This window comes from Physeter macrocephalus, chromosome 7 (genome assembly GCF_002837175.3).
Source record: "Physeter macrocephalus isolate SW-GA chromosome 7, ASM283717v5, whole genome shotgun sequence".
NCBI lineage: Eukaryota > Metazoa > Chordata > Mammalia > Artiodactyla > Physeteridae > Physeter > Physeter macrocephalus.
In genome coordinates, this window is record NC_041220.1 from 48,883,009 (window position 1) to 48,901,044 (window position 18,036).

The following is an 18,036-nucleotide window of genomic DNA, read 5'->3' on the forward strand; positions in this document are numbered from 1 at the left end:
CCCACCACAGGAGCTTCTGCCTGACCCTGTGCTCACAAATCAAAATCCCACAAGCCACGTGGGGTGGCAAAAAGAAAAAGAACAATAACAAAGTAAAAAATAAAATTAGACTAGGAAACTAACAGATATGTTAAAAAGGATGCAAAAATAGATGAATCAACAACCGGAAGGTATGTTAGTACCACAATAGTGAAAAAGAGGAGGTTTTTTGTTTTTTTCTTCAGAGTCAGAGAATCTGGGTGCATTAATCAAAAATAATGAGTAAAATGATCCGTCTGATAATTCTCATAGCTGCCTAGGTTTCAGGAGAATAACGAACTAACTTTATTAATCAGCAGTTCCTGACTGTTACAAAGTGTCATCCATAAATTTCCTTTCATTTTAATAATACTTGCTGAATGCTAAAAAGAAAAGAAAAAAAAGGAGGTGGTGAAAGGCCTTGGCTGTGGAGGGCGGGGCCTAAGCAAGGGCAAGGTTTGGGTGGTGGGCGGGGCCTATGCTCAGGAACCACAGGGCTGGAAAATGTCCTGGGGGCTGTGGGGGTGGGGCTTAGGCCCAAGGAACAGAAGGGGCCCAAGCGTGCCCCCCACCCCTGGTCTCAGAGGGCAGGGGACCTCATCTGGGAGCCCAGCAGGCTTCCTGGGCTCGAGTGGGCGGGGCAAACTCCCTCCTCTCCTCTCCCACTCCTCTGGTCTGGGGTCTGGGAAGGCCCCTCTCGCCTGCCGCTCCTGATCTCCTGGCCTCCCTCCCATGTCCTCAGGACCAATGTGGGGGGGCCTTGGAGGGCAGGGAACTGGCCTGGGAGCTCAGCAGTCTCCCCAGGCCCCAGTGAGCAGGGCAATCGCCCTCTGCTCCTCTCCCACTTCTCCTGGATGGCCCCTCCCCACTGCCACTCCTGATCTCCCTGGCCTCCCTCCTGGCCCACGCGGCCTGGATGGGGCTTTGGAGGGGGGGAACCAGCTTGGGAGCTCAGCAGGCTCTGTGGCCCCAGTGGGCCAGGTGATTGCCCTCTGCTCCTCTCCCACTCTTCCCGGAGAGTCCCTCCTGCATGCCCCTCCTGATCTCCCCTGCCTCAGGGGTGCCGATCTTGTCTGGCCTCCACTTCTCCTCCCTCTGTCCCCCTACATACTACCGGTTCACTCTGGGATTCCTCCCGTCTCCTTGGAGGTTAGAGTCCCCCACCAGCGGCCAGCAGGTGCCGTAGTTGTGGGGAGAGCTAACTCTGCAGCTTCCCACACCGCCATCTTGACTCCTCCCCCCTGACTGTTGTTTTACATCACTAAGTTTGGGGGTGGTTTGGTATAAAGCAACAGATAATCAGATCAGAACTTTAAGGATGGGTTCTCTGTTCAGGCATACTGTGTTTTATTGTACTTTGCAGATACTGCGTTTTTCACAAATTGAAGTTTTGTGGCAACCCTGCATCAAGCAAGTCTATCGGCACCATTTCCCCAACAGCATTTGCTCACTTTGTGTCTCTCTGTCAGAAATACTCTCACAATATTTCAAACTTTTATATTTTTATTATATTATGCTGATATGTGATCAGTGATCTTTGACATTACTATTACAAAAAGATTACAACTCACTGAAGACTCAGATGATGGTTGAGATTTTTTAGCAGTATTTTTTTAACTAAGGTGTGTACATTGTTGTTTTAGACATAATGCTATTGCACATTTAATAGACTACAGTAGTATAAACATAACCTTTGTATGCACTGGGAAAGCAAAAAGTTTGTGTGACTTGCTTTATTGCAATATTTGCTTTATTGGGGTGGTCTAGAACTGAACCCAAAATATCTCTGAGGTATGCCTGTACTGGTTCTAGACTATCTGGAATTTGTTTTCTGAGCAGATTAGATTTAAAGCTATTAATGATCCTATTGCCAGTGGTTTAAAAAAAAAAAAAAAGACTGGTAATCCATGGCATGCACTGACAAAACAGAAAGCAAGATTTGGTAACCAAGCAGCTTCTGACAGAGATCATTTTAGTGAAATAAAGAGGTATAGTGAGGTTGGCTCATTGCTTCTAAGTGCACTGGAGAACTTGAGGAAAGAAATTACCAGCTCAGGCCTTTAAATTCCCACCTTAAGGTGTAGTTAAGGGACAAGAAAGTTTTTGTGACTTACCCAAAAGAAACCCTTATCTTTAATGGTCACAGGACTGAAAATTCTCAAAACCAAGCTCAAAATCTAATTCTGTGAGTGGGTGAATTACAGCGCAAATTGAATTCCCAAACTTATATGGTCTCCTATATTAAAGTTAGGGCAATGATTGAGAAGGAAATGAACCTTAAAAATTGGAATCGGAACATAAGGGCACATTCCAGTGAAGAGGGGACTTTGAACCCGTGAACATACCTGAGCCTTCCTTACCAATAGAATCAGCCCTTCCTCCCTTGTCTGAAGAGGCAAGACTCTCCTGTAATGGCCTCTCCTGAAGTAAATATCTTCCAGGGGACTGCTGAACTACCCCTAGGCTCTCTCATTTCTTCTAGATCTATGACCAGACTCAAGTCCCAGCTGCTGTAACAGTCTTCCATAGACTTCTCATCAGCTCTCACAATTGCTTAAGGTTAATTCTATAATACGCATTGTGGTTCTGCTTCTCTCGTCAAATCCTGACTGATACATTAGGCACAGGTGAGATAGTCAGAAAAATTCATTTGATAAGAGGGTAAAATAAACATGAAGAAAAGGAAAATACACACCTAGAAATAAGAGGGGAGCACATTACAGTTACAAACATGCTACATGTTACAAAGTCCATCAGGAACTGTTTCTTTCACATGGACCCACTTACGCTTTTTGGAGGAACATAGTTTGGATTTGTGACTTTGGCTATTGAGAGTTGTAATATCCGGGGAGAAGGATCAGAGATTTGAAGAGAATCTCTTAAGTAATCACTGAAGGGCCTATATGCAAATGGAACATGAAATATTATAATCACTGGAGGAACAATAACTGCATTCTTCATTGCTATAATCAACCTACAATCAATTATATATATATTGTTTCTATCTTAGGAACATCTTTTCCCATAATCATTAGTGTTCCTTTTACTAGATTGGTGTTTCTCAAAGTTGTTTTACTATGATCCACAGTAAGAAGTACATTTTATATTGTGATACAATATATGTAAATCTGTATATCTGAAATAAAATGATCATGAAACGATGCTTTCCCTAGGCAATGCATTCTGATTTTTAAAATTTCATTTTATTTCATAAAAACAACAACAACTGGAATTGATTTCATGATCCACTGATGGGTTGAGACTTGCAGTTTAAAAAATACTTCACTTTCTACCAAAACCTCCTATTAAAACCCTGAGATAAAAATTCCAGTCACTACCAAGAACCCTCTGTGATGGCCAGTCTCCTCTGCAGTGCAGTTTGAGATAGTGCTGGACATAACTCCCAGCAACCTGGCCGATTATCATAGGTGGTTTTCCCACACACTCCTTTCCCAGAACAGAAACCTATCCACCAACAAACCTACAAACCTAATATGGAAAAAGTTTTTCTCAAATAAATATGATTACCCTCTAGGGGTAGTCTGTTAGTTTTAAAAATTGATATATAGTTAACATACCACAGAAGTCACCCTTTTAAAGTGTACAATTCTATGCTTTCTAGAATATTCACAAAATTGTGCAACCATCACCACTACCTAAATTCAGAACGTTTTCAACACCCTAAAGAGAAATCCCATACCTATCAAAATCCCACCCCATTACCCCCTTCCCAGCCCCTCCTCACCTCTAGGAACTAGTAATCTACTTTCTATCTCTATGGATTTGCCTATTCTGGAAATTTCAAATACATGGAATCATACAAATATGTCACTTTTTGTGTCTAGCTTCCTTCACTTGGCATATTTTCAAGAATCATGTATGAGTATGTCTTTCCTTTTATGGTTGAATAATATCCCATTATATGGATTTGTCACATTTTGTTTATCCATGCATCCATTGATGAACATTTGAGTTGCTTCCACTTTTTGGCTATTTGGGAATGCTGCTGTGAATATTCATGTACAGGCTTTCGTGTGAACATATGTTTTCAACTGTCTTGGGTACATGCCTAGGAGTGGAGTTGCTGATCATATGATAATTCTATGTTTAACATTTTGAGGACCTGGAAAACTATTTTCCACATAAACTTCACCAGTTTACATTCCCATCAGCAATGTGTGAGGGTTTCAATTTCTCCACATCCTCTCCAAGTTATTTTCTCTTTATTAATTATTATTATTGCCATTCTAGAGGTGTGAAGTAGAATCTCAGGGTTTTAACATGTGATTCCAAGATGACTAATGATATTTAGCATCTTCTCATGTGCTTCTTGTTCCTTGTATATTTTCTGTGGAGAAATGTCTATTCAAGTCCTTTGCCTATTTTTAAAATTGGGTTATTTGTCTTTTTTCAACAGTATTAAGAATTCTTTGTATATTTTCTGAATACTAGTCTCTTATCAGATATATGATCTGCAAATATTTTCTCCCAATTTACGAGTTGTCTTTTCATTCCCTTGAGAGTGTCCTTTGATGCACAAAAGGTTTTACTTTTAATGAAGTCCAATTTATTGTATTTTTGTCACATGTGTTTTTGGTGTCATATCTAAGAAACCACTGCTTAGGTCACAGAGATATATGCCTATGTTTTCTTCTAAGGGTTTTCTAATTTTAGCTCTCATATTTAGGTCTGTGATCCATTTTGAATTAACTTTTGTGTATGGTGTGAAGTAGGGGTTCAACTTCATTCTTTTGCATGTGGATATCCAGTTATCCTAGCATCATTTGTTTAAAAGACTATTCTTCCCCAATTAAACTGTCTTGGCATCCTTGTCAAAATTCAACTGACATATACCATAGGGTTTATTTCTGGACTCTCAATTCTATTCCATTGATCTATATGTCTATTCTTATGCCAGTAACACACTATTTTGATTACTGTAGCTTTTTAGTAAGTTTTCAAATCAGAAGCTGTAAGTCTTCCAACTTTGTTATTCTTTTTCAAGATTGTTTTTGCTATTCTAGGTCTCTTGCATTTCCATATGAATTTTAGAATCACCTTGTCAATTTCTACCCAAAAAGGAGAGCTGGACTTTTAATAGGGATTGTATTGAATCTATAGATCAATTTGGTGAGAAGTGTCATCATAACAAAATTAAGACTTCTAATCCATGAACAGAGAATGTCTTTCTATGTATTTAAATCTTCAATTTCTTTCAACAATGTTTGTAGTTTTCTGTGTACGTATATTGCACTTCTTTTGTTAAGTTTATTCCTCAGTATTTTGTTTTATTTTTAATTATATTAAAATACATATAACATAAAATTTACCATTTTCACCATTTTTCAGTGTATAGTACAGTAGCATTAAATGCATTCAAATCGTTGTGCAACCAACCTCCAGAACAATTTTTGTCATGCAACTCTCTATACCCATTAAACAACTCCTCATTCTCCCCACCCCCTACTCCTTGACAACCACCATCTTACTTTCTGTGTATGAATTTGACTACAGTTGGTACTGTGTATAAGTGGAGTCATACAGTATTTGGTTTCTTGTGACTGGCTTATTTCATTTAGCATAATGTCCTCAAGGTTCATCCATGTTGTAGCATTTGTCAGAATTTTCTTCTTTTTTAAGGCTAATATTCCATTGCATGTATTGTTTTGTGCTTTCTGATGTTGCTATAAGTGGAATTGTTTCTTAATTTCATTTTCAGATTGTTCATTGCTAGTGGATAGATATACAATTGATTTTTGTACATTGATCTTGGATTCTGTGCCTTCCTGAACTAATTTATTAGTTCTAATCGTTTTCATGTGGATTCCCTGAGATTTTCTATATATAAGATCATGTCATCTATGAGTAGAGAGTTATCAATACTTCTTCCTTTACAACCTGAATAGCTTATTTCTTTCTCTTGCCTAATTGCCCTGACTCAAATCTCTAGTATGATGTTGAATAGAAGTGGTGAGGGCTTCCCTGGTGGCGCAGTCGTTGAGAGTCCGCCTGCCGATGCAGGGGACGCAGGTTCGTGCCCCGGTCCGGGAGGATCCCACATGCCGTGGAGTGGCTGGGCCCGTGAGCCATGGCCGCTAAGCCTGTGCGTCCGGAGCCTGTGCTCCACAATGGGAGAGGCCACAACACTGAGAGGCCCACGTAACACACACAAAAAAATAAATAAAAAATAAAAAAATAAAAAAATAAAAATAGAAGTGGTGAGAGCTGATGTTCTTGTCTTATTCCTGATCTTAGGGTGAAAGGTTTTAGTCTTTCACCACTAATTATGATGCTAGCTGTGGGCTCTTTGTAGATGCCCTTTATCAAGCTGAGGAAGTTCACTTCTATACCTAGTTTGTTGAGTATGATATGTGTTAAATTTTGTTAAGTGCTTTTTTTGAGTCTATTCAGGTAATCATGTAGTTTTGGGTTTTTTTATTCTATTAATTTGGTGTATTACATTGATTTTAGTATGTTGAACTCAACATATTCTTGTATTCCTAGAATAAATCCAACTTGGTCATGGTGTATAATTATTTTTATATATTGTTTGATATGCTTTGCTAGTATTTTGGTGTGGATTGTTGCATGTATATTTGGACTTGGTTTGGTAGTATTTTGGTATGAATTGTTACACATATATTCATAAGAGATATTGTCTGTCATTTTCTTCTCTTGTCATTACAAACGTTTTTTGGTTTGGTATCAGGGTAACATGGACCTCATGGAATGAGTTGGGAAGTGACCTATCTTTTGGAAGAATCTGAAGGATTGGTCTAGGTCTTCTCTAAGCATATCATTGAATTCATCAATGAAGGCATCTGTTCCTGAGCTGTTCATAGGAAGTTTTTAAAAAGTATTAATTAAATCTCTTTATTTGTTATGGGTCTGTTGAGACTTTCTATTATTCAGTCAGTTTCAGTGGTTTGTCCTTCTAGGAATTTGTCCATTTCGTTTATGTTATCTAATCTGTTGGCCTTACAATTGCTCATAGTAATCCCTTATAATCCTTTTTTCTCTCTATAAGATCAATTTGCAACCCTTCTTTTGCAAATGATTCCTTAGAAATGTCCCTTCTTTCTTCCATGATTTTAGTAATTTGAGTGTTCTGTCTTGTTGTCTTGATAAGTCTAGCCAAAAGTTTGTTTTGTTGATCTTCTCAAAGAGCCAACTTTCAGTTTTGTTGATTTTCTCTGTCTTTCTGGTTTCTATTTATTTCCACACTAATCTTTATAATTTCCTTCTTTCTGCTTGTTTGAATTAGTTTGCTTTTCCATTTGTAATCTCTTAAGATGGAAGATTAGGTTACAATTTGCAATCTTTTTTTTTTGTGGTACACGGGCCTCTCACTGTTGTGGACTCTCCCGTTGCAGAGCACAGGCTCTGGACACGCAGGCTCAGAGGCCATGGCTCACAGGCCCAGCCACTCCACGGCATGTGGGATCTTCCCAGACCGGGGCACGAACCCGTGTCCCCTGCATCAGCAGGCGGACTCTCAACCACTGCACCACCACGGAAGCCCTGCAATCTTTTTTATTTTTTATGTAGGCATCTACAGCTAAAATTTCCCACTAATCACTACTTTAGCTGCATCTCATAAGTTTTGGTATATTGTGTTTTCATTTTATTAATATCAAAGTGAGTTATTCTTTGACCCATTGTTTGTTTAGGAGTGTATTTAATTACACATATTTAAATTTTTTCTTCTGCTATTGGTTCCTAATTTCATCATTGTGGTCAGAAAACAGATTTTGTATGAATTCAATTCTTTTAAATTTATTGACATTTGTTTTATGACCTAATATATGATCTATCCTAGAGAATATTCCATGTGCACTTGAGAAGAATGTGTGTTCTGCTATTGTTGGGTATAGTGTCCTATAAATGTCAATTAGGTATTTTTGGTTTATAGTATTGTTCAAACCTTCTATTTCCTTGATCTTCTGCTTGTTATTCTTCCTATTATTGAAAGTAGAGTATTGAAAAACTCAACTTGTTGAATTATCTATTTCTCTTTTCAATTCTACCAGGTTTTGCTTCATCTATTTTGGGTTCTGTTGTTAGGTATATATATGTTTATAATTGTTATAGTTCTCTAATGAATTGACCATTTCATTACTATAAAATGTCCTTCTTTGTCTTAAAGTCTAATTGTCCAATATGAGTATATCCACTCACATTAGTTAGTTTTCATAGTATATCTCTTTTCGTCCTTTTCCTTTCAGCTTATATATTTCTTTGAATCTAAAGTATGTGTCTTATAGACAGCATACTAATGAGTACGTTTTTTTAATCCATTCTGTCAATCCCTGCCTTTTGATTGGACTGTTCAGTTCATTTGCATTTAATGCAATTACTCATAACATGGAATTTATGCTTGCCATTTTGCTTTTGTTTTTCACGTTACATCTTTTTATTCCTCTATTCCTCCATTCCTCCCTTCTTCCATGTTAGATATATTCTAGTGTACCCTTTAAATTCCTTGTTCTTTTACTATATTTTAAAAATTATGTTCTTAGTTGTTGCCCTGTATATCTTAACTTATAACAATCTAATTCAGATTAATATCACTCCATTCCCTCCCCTCTTTGGGCTGTTTTTTAATACATTGTATGTCCATCAACACAGATTTATAATTATTGCTTTATGCAGTTGTCTTTTTTTTTTTTTTTTTTTGCCCATGTCACACAGCATGTGGGATATTCATTCCCCGATCAGGGACTGAACCTGCGCCCCCTGCATTGGGAGCATGGACTCTTAACCACTGGACTGCCAGGGAAGTCCTATACAGTTGTCTTTTAAATTAGGTAGGAGAATAAAAGGGTTACAAACAGAAAATTACATGTGTACTATCTTTTATATTTACCTATGTAGTTAACTCAATTTTATTTCTTCATGTGGATTCAAGTTATTGTCTAGTGTCCTTTCATTTTAGCCTGAAGGACTCCCTTTAGTATTTACTGTAAAGCAGGTCTGCTGGTGATGAATTTTCTCAGTTTTTGTTTAACTGGAAATGTCTTAATTTCTTTTATTTTTGAAGGATGATTTTGTTAGCTAGAGTATTCTTGGCTGACAGTAGTTTTCTTTCAGTGCTTTAAATATGTCATGCCACTGCCTTCTGGCCTCTATGGTTTCTGATGAGAGGTCACCTGTTAATCTTATTGCAGATCCTTTGCATATAATGAATCACTTCTCTTTCTGCTTTCAAGATTCTCTCTTTGTCTTTGATGGCAGACAGTTTGATTACGATGTGTCAGGTTGTAGATCTTTTTGAGTATATCACACTTGGAGTTTGTTGAGTTACCTGGATGTGAAGACTGTTTTCCATCTAAGCTGGGAAGTTTTTGGCCATTGTTTCTTTAAATATTCCTTCTGCCCCTTTATCTCTCTACTCTCTTTATGAAATTCCCATTATCAATATGTTAATAACCTTGATGCTGTCTTACAGGGCTTTGAGGCTTTGTTTATTTTATTTCATTCTTTTTTCTTTCCGTTCCTCAGACTTGATCATCTTCACTGACCTATCTTTAAGTTTGCTGATTCTTTCTTCTGACTGCTCAAATCTACTGTTGAGCCCCTCTAGTGAATCAGCTAAAATATATGTCACAAAGTCCAGGCTCATGTAGTACATTTATTGGACAACCCTGTGTGTCTTCATTAAGCACTTGCATTTTCCCCCTCATACAATTCTGAACAAGCTTGGTTATCTGTTTCCAGAGCATAAAAGATCAGAAAAGAGGCTACTTAGAGACTATTCTCCCAATAAAAAGAGAAATGACAGGAAAACTATGAGAAGTGAATATCATAATCTAAAGAGGTCAGACCACTTAGCCTAAGCAATGTGCTTCACACTTAACACTTTCTGAGAGGTTTACCAAATTAAGTTATTATGTGATAGTTGATGTTCATAATAAATATCTCAAGCCAATGGAAAAAGGTTACATGTATGTTCAGTATCAAAAGAATCTCCTTAAGAAAGCAGGGAAACAAACTTTTAAAAATACAGAAAGTTTTAGCACTCAAGGGGGTTTCACTTATATGAAACGTCAATCTCAGGTGTCTCAAAAATTGGTAACAGATAATTAAAGTATTCTTTTAGTTTATAGATACAGATCTTTACCAGATTTACATGCATATTTTAACTAAATTAACAGATTTTGTTTAATAAACTGACAAATAAGCAAATTTTGTGGAGGAATTGGGCCACTTTTGCTGGATTCTATGATGGAAAAAGACTCAAGTTATCCAGTTCAACCTATGCCTGAATACAGGAATCTTTTCTAAAATCCATGTATAGTCATCATTCCAGTTTGTGCTTGAACATTTTCAGGGATTTGGGTGGAGTTGGCAGTTGACCTTTCCAAATAAACGCCTCCATTACTGCATAGGTACCAGAAAGATTTTTCCACACTTAGCTGACATTGGCTGCTCTGTAAATTCCTTGTTCTACTTCTAGTTCTAAGTAATTTTACTTTGACTTCCCTTTCCTCTTTCAGATGCTGACCCGTGAAACATAGCTAGCACTGCTTACTTCTTACTTACTTCTTACTTACTTACTTCTACTTACTTCTCTAAGCCAAATATGTTATTTCTCTTAACTATTGTTCATATAACATAGCTTCCAGAAGAATCAACATATTATTCATCACCTCTGAATAGTCTCAAATTTATTATCAGTTTCTTCAGGTATAACATACATAAGTGGACACATATACCTAACGTGTTCTGATTAAAGTAGTGTACAGTAGTACTATCACACTCCACACTTAGTGGAACATGTACACTGTAAATATTCCACTAATGCAACCTAGCATTTTTTCCAATAACCTTATCACAATCTTAACTCCCATGTGGAAAGTATCACCTAAGCTCTTTTTTTCTTTGGCCGTGCCACGTTGCTTATGGCATTTTAGTTCCCCCAGCAGGGACTGAACCCAGGTCCTTGGTAGTGAGAGCATGAAGTCCTAACCAGGGAATTTCCTAATCTGTCTTTTAAAGACAAGGAGAATTTCAGAATTTAAAGCAGAAGGAAGAGCATTTGCAGTCACAGATGCAAAAGAGAACATGAATTGAAAAACCTGTAATGTTTCATTTGCTTATTTTTTAATTGGCTGACAATGTTAAGTTTAGTCTGAATTTTAGCTTCACTACAATTTGAGTCAAATGTAATTATTGATGATGATCTTCTGATTATCCACAATTGCTGCAAATATTTGATTTTTCACCCTGATGCTTTGAAACACAAGTGGACTTCTATTTTATGAAATTGCATACACTAAAATTAGAACAACAATATTGTGACATTCACCAAATTAGATGAGAATTTATGGAGATTCTCAAGGTACTCTACCTATTTATTACATACCCTTTCTTGAATCTGTTGGGCTGTGCCAGCTTCTGGATCCTTTTGGAAGGTTGGCAAAACAGTGCAGGAGAAGGGATCTCCCAGATTACAGACTCTCTACCACAGCTGTAATAATACTGAGCCCTGCAAGTTGTAAAAGAGAAAAGAAGTGAATGAAACAGGCATGAATTCAAATTACCATAGTAATTTCCAACACTGACCCCCACCCCGCCAGGTCTAGGGGAGCGGGTATGACAGTTTATCCCTTCATTGCTGAGCTATTTTCTACATAGGGAGAAATTAGAAACAGTTATAAGCCATCAAGTTTTCAGCTGTCTTCTAATATCCTATTCTAAAACAGACAATTTTCTGTAATAAATAAAGTTCATTTTCTAAATAGACCAAAAAATACCCTGATGAAGAGAAAATTTGCTGCTTTTCAAATAAAATATTTTCTTTAGCATCTATATAGACAATTTAAATATTTTTACTAAATTTATATTTAATAGGATAAATTACATGATGCTTTTCTTTGTGTTAAAGACCTCTGAGCTTAGGAATAAATGCTACTTGATCATGGTCTATAGGTTATTTAATCATTATCAGGTTTTGTTTATTAAGATTTTATTTAAGATAATAATATTGTTCTTCTTATCACTCCTGCTCTTCAATCTTTCCTTTATCAAAATATTATCATTACTGGAAAAAGAAGTGATATTGACTACTTTAACCTGGTGTTAATTTAGATCGCAGTGCCACTCCTCCTTCTATTATTTTCCAAAGGACCTCTGCTCCTCAAAGATATGGCTCTGTGTTCATCTGCCCAGGCTTCTGTCTGCTGGTTGCTAATATAAGCCTTGGTCTGGGTTTAAGCCTGTATTTCCCTTGCTTTTGACCACTCAGACTTGAGGCCCATCTATACCATCACACATCTGCTTTTAAGGGGCTTGAGACTATCCAGCCCTGGCTCTACTGCCTGACAGAGCTGACTCAGCCACTGCCACCCACATACACAGCCAAGCTCTGACAGGCAGAGAATCTCCAGCACTTACCTGGGATTTGCCTTTTGCAGGAACTGGCAGTTCAGTTTGGGAATTGGAGACAGAGAAGAAGAGGTGATTTTGAACAGGGGGGCATTTGGAAGAGATCAGACCCAAGAAAGGAGGGCACAGTGGGTGGAAGGAAGGAGTGAGCAGCACAAAGGTAAGATGCTCTTGGAGAGTAGGGCAAAGGGTAGACGTCCAAGAAGCAAATAAAACAAACAAACAAACAAACAAAAAAGAAGACGAAGAAAGATGGGAGGACACCAGAGACATAACTCAATTATTCAACATTCTCTGAGGTGCGAGTGGCTAACACCAAACCATAATACTTATGCCTTACTCTGCCAACAACTAGAAGTACATGAGTGTTCTAGAAGATGGAGAAAATAATACATCTTATGGTGGTTATGAAGATTAAATAACAGAATATAAGTCATTTTATTAAGTTACAAAGCACTATTCAAATAAAATTTTATTATTAACTAACTTGTATATTAATTCTAAATTTCATGTGTACATATACCTTTTCTGCTTATAGATACTGTATATTAATAGAATGTATAGCTGCTGCCTTCAGGTGCTTCTCCTGTCTTGTAGTCATTCACACACCCAAGTCTCACCATTCCATCAATGTAGCAGGTACTCAAATATTATTTTAATATAGAGTACTCTGCATTTTTCCCATTGTAAAAGAGATAAATATTCATTATAGAAACTTTGTAAGAGCAAGAAAAGTTTAAGAGAGAAAAACAAAAAGTATATATTATCCTGCCATTCAGAGACAACAAGACTTTGGAAAAATATTTCCTGAATCATACATTCAATACTTATTGAGCACCAGGCACTGTTAGGCACTAAGGAGAGAGCAGAAAGTAAGACAGACACAATCACTGATTTCTTGGAGCTTCTTCTCTATGTTGGGAGGAGAATAGCAAAAATTCGGTAGATAGTTGTGATAAGAGCTATGAAGGGCATTGGCTATGCAACAGAGATAGAGGCTTTCCGAGTAGGTTTGTGAGGACGTGGAATGTTATGTGGAGAAGAGCAGTCAGGAAAGTCTCTCTGAAAAGCTGAGACCTATGCTGAGACTTAAGGACCAGAAAGTCTTAGTCATTGTAAGCATTGCAGGCAGAGGGAGAAATATGAATAAGGTCTTGAGATGGTAAAGATCATGACATGTTTGATGAATAAACATTATTAAAAATAAAAAGAGGATCATATCATAATACAGTTTTCTATTTAATTTTTTTCACTTAATATAGCATAAGCATTTCCAACATATAAAAGAAGCAGCAAACATATAAAAGCAGCAAATTATTACCAATAATGAGAGAAATCAATCCCTAGAAACAGACCCACAAATGACATAGTATAGAATTAGTAGACAAGGAGATTAAAAAATTGAGCAAGTAGAGATAAGGTATAAAAAATACCCAAATTGAACTTCTAGTGATAAAAACTATGACACATGAAATAAAAATTACCCTGGATAGGATTAATAGTGTATTATACACTACAGAGAAAAAGGTTAGTGAACACACAGAGAAATAAAACAGAAAGAGAGGGAAAGAGAACAGATTCAATGAGCTGTAGGACAAATCCAAGCAGCCTAATGTGTAATTGGAGCCCACAGAGAAGAAGTAATAAATACCAATTCTATACATTTTCCGATTGATTCTATGAGGACGGCATTGCCATAAACAAAGACATTACAAAAAACAAAGATATTACAAGAAAACTACAGACTAATATCCCTCATGAACACAGATGCAAAAATTCTAAAATTTTATTGGAACACAGGTATTCTCAGTTTACATATGTCTCTAGCTGCTTTCCCAGAGTTGGGTAGTTGCTACAGATATTTAATGGCCAACTTTATATCTGGCCTCTTCCAGAAAAAGTTTGTTGACTTTTGACTAAAGTTGTATATTGAAGGAGGAGAGAAATGGCTACCTCAATTATCATGGAAACCAAACTTCAGATAAATAATAGCAAATAAATAATAATAGCATCTTCACTTTTTTCTTTACTTTAACCTCCCTCACTGCCTGTACCCATCTTCCCTACACCTCACCATCTTTCCTCAAAGAGCCAACCAGCAGAAAGTCCAGTCATTCAACAAACATGCACCAAAAACAAATTTGCAATGGGCATCAAAAGTCTTAACATTATTACCTTTAGATGCCCTAATTAACTTATGGTAACCACGCCCATGGGTGGTATACAAAATTCACAGTTTCATGCACAAATAAGTTCATTCACAACAGTGTTACATATGGTACATATCCTTGCATAATACCCTTATTTTATTAAAAAATCAAAATCGTGATAAGCCAACACTATAAAATATAATACAAGTCTGCAACAGCTAAATATTAGATGTTGCTCTGGAAAAGTTTTACTGTAGCATCAGATTGGAAACAGATATAGAATCCCTAATCCTCAATAAATTTTATGTTCCTGATAACACACAACCTGGTAACACACAAATACTAACCTGTTAGGTACATATCGGTGGGAGACTTCCTTAGGCTGGGCAAGGTTCTCAAGTCTTTTGGTCAGTTGAGCCTTCAAAGCATTCCGGGAAACAGGGCGAATAGGATCTTGATTTCCCCAAAACAGTTTTCTGTTAAAAAGCAGAAAAATAAAATGGTAAAAAATTCACTGCTAAATGGCATCTTAGAAATGGCTCTTGATGTCTTCTCTACTAATTTTACTTAACTTCAAGAACTATCTCTATTACAAAAATTTACAGTTTCCAGACATCAGAAGCTGAATAAACTACTTATGGAAGTTAAAACAAGAACAAGACTGTTTTATCTACTGTCTTAAAAGATGATGACCAAAAATGAACCTATTAGAGATAGTTCTATTTCTGCCAACATGTAATTAACACGGTAATTTACAGTCAGGTCAGCAAAAAATGGGCATGCCACTTATCTACACTGTGCTCCCAGTTTGGGTAAAGCACTGTACCAGATGGTCAAACCTAATCAACTCCCAAAGGCCCCACCTCCAAATACCATCACACTGGGGGAATTGGGATTTCAACATATAAATTTTAAGGGGACATAAACATTCAGTCTATATCATCTGATAAAGTACTGCTATTCAAAATATACAGAGAACTCTTAAAATTCAACAATAAGAAAACAACCCGATCAGTGGGCAAAAGATCTGAATAGACACTTTACAAAAGACAATATACAGATGGCAAATAAGCATATGTAATATGCTCATTAACATGTCATTACAGAATTGCAAATTAAAATAATGAGATACCACTACACACCTATTAGAAGGGCTAAAATATAAACCACTGATAACACTTTGGAGCAACAGGAACTTTCATTCATTGCTGGTGGGAATGGTGCACACTCTGGAAGATAGTTTCGCAGTTTCTGACAAAACTAAGATCATATTCTTACCATATGATCCAGTAATTGCACTCCTAGGTATTTACCCAAATGAGGTGAAAACTTGTATCTACACAAAACCTGCATATGAATATTTATAGCAACTTTATTCATAACTGCCCCAAATCAGAACCAACCAACATGTCCTTCAGTAGGTGAACAGATAAACTATGGTACATCCAGACTACAGAATATTACTCAATGCTAAAAAGAAATTGCTACTGAAATGAAAAGCGATGGAGGAACCCTAAATGCATATTTCTAAGTGAAAGAAGTCTGTCTGAAAAATTTACACATTGTACAATTCCAACATTATATGGCATTCTGGAAAATGTAAAACTATAGATATAGTTAAAACATCAGTGGTCACCAGGGGTCTGAAGAAGAGGGAGAGAGGGAAGGGATCTATAAGTGGAGCACAAGTAATTTTTAGGGCACTGAAACTATTCTGTATAATAATGTAGTAACGAATATATGACATTATGCATTTGTCAAGACCCATAGAACTGTACAACACAAAAAGTGAGCCCTAATGTAAACTACAGACTTTTGTTAATAATAATGTGTCAATATTCATTCATTAATTGTAACAAATGTATCACATTAATGCAAGATAATAATGTTAATAAAAGGGGAAACTAGTGGGTGATAATATAGAAACTTTCTCTGTACTTCTCTGTACTTCTGTTGAGTTTTTCTGTAAATCTAAAACTGCTTTAAAAAATAAAATCTATTAATTTAACAAATAAAAAAGCAATAGGAGATCAGAAAAAAGAAAAAAAAATCAGGCTTCACTCGGGAGCCAAAAAAGAAAAGGGGGAGTCCTGTGACCAAAAGTGGAAAGACAGTGGGTCCAGCCTGCTGGAAATCTAGAAAACAGGTATGCTCTAGGCAGAGGCTTAGAGACAGCAGGACCAGCTGTTAGAAGCAACAGAGTTGAACTTGGAGGATGGACACAAGTGTTTCATGTGAGTGTGGAATAATGCCCTGGGACAGTGGTTCTCAAACCTGTCTGCGTACTGGAATCATCTGGGGAGCTTTTAACACTCCTGAAGCCTATGCTGCACCCTAGGACAAATGAGTCAGGATTTCTGGGAGTGGGACTCAAGCATCAGTCAGTTTTAAAATTTTCCAGGTGATTCCAGTGTGCAGTCCAATTTGAGAATCACTGACCTAGGGTTTGCCTTCCATGTGTTGACTCAACTGAGGTGACAATATTGATTCAGTGGATCCAGTTGAGCACAGAGGTGCTGGGATGCAGTGTTAGTGGACAGGTAAGAAAAATACTTACCTATTTAATGTAAAGAATACATCATCACACAGAAGACTACATAATATTGCCTTACCTATCTGGGGCTCCCCATTGTTTCTTAGGCCTAGAAAGATCTTGAATTCTCTTCCTAGAAAAAGAACTAACAAATACCAGCTGATTAATTCAAAGAGAATGTGTAACAAATATGATTACATTAGATGGCTCCTACTCAAACAAATCTCATTTGAGGGAGAAAGAAAAACCAATGTCCTATTTAATGTGATTTTCAAAAAATTTTCTTTTTTTTGTGTAGCACGTGCTTATTAGTTATCCACTTTATACATATTAGTGTATATATATCAATCCCAATGTCAATACCACTTTCCCCCATTGGTGTCCATAAGTTTGTTCTCTGCATCTGTGTCTCAATTTCTGCCCTGCAAACCGGTTCATCTGTACCATTTTTCTGGGTTCCACATATATGCGTTAATATACGATATTTGTTTTTCTCTTTCTGACTTACTTCACTCTGCGTGACACTCTTTAGATTCATCCACGTCTCTACAAATGACCCAATTTCGTTCCTTTTTATGGCTGAGTAATATTCCATTGTATATACGTACCAGAACTTCTTTATCCATTCGTCTGTCAATGGGCATTTAGGTTGCTTCCATGACCTGACTATTGTAAATAGTGCTGCAATGAACATTGGGGTGCATGTGTCTTTTTGAATTATGGTTTTCTCTGCGTATAGGCCCAGTAGTGGGGTTGCTGGGTCATATGGTAATTCTATTTTTAGTTTTTCAAGGAACCTCCATACTGTTCTCCATAGTGGCTGTATCAATTTACATTCCCACCAACAGTGCGAGAGGATTCCCTTTTCTCCACACCCTCTCCAGCATTTGTTGTTTGTAGATTTTCTGATGATGCCCATTCTAACTGGTGTGAGGTGATACCTCATTG

The 18,036-nt window shown here is 37.1% G+C and overlaps 1 protein-coding gene across 1 annotated transcript in view; it reads right to left on the minus strand.

The window, feature by feature from the left end:
* Window positions 1–18,036, minus strand: part of SPMAP2L (sperm microtubule associated protein 2 like) — an 80,668-nt gene that overhangs the window by 33,167 nt on the left and 29,465 nt on the right. Inside the window, 4 exon segments of the mRNA XM_024132032.3 lie at window positions 2,806–2,917; window positions 11,384–11,506; window positions 14,903–15,031; window positions 17,168–17,233. Coding sequence (XP_023987800.1) covers window positions 2,806–2,917; window positions 11,384–11,506; window positions 14,903–15,031; window positions 17,168–17,233 — 430 coding nt within the window.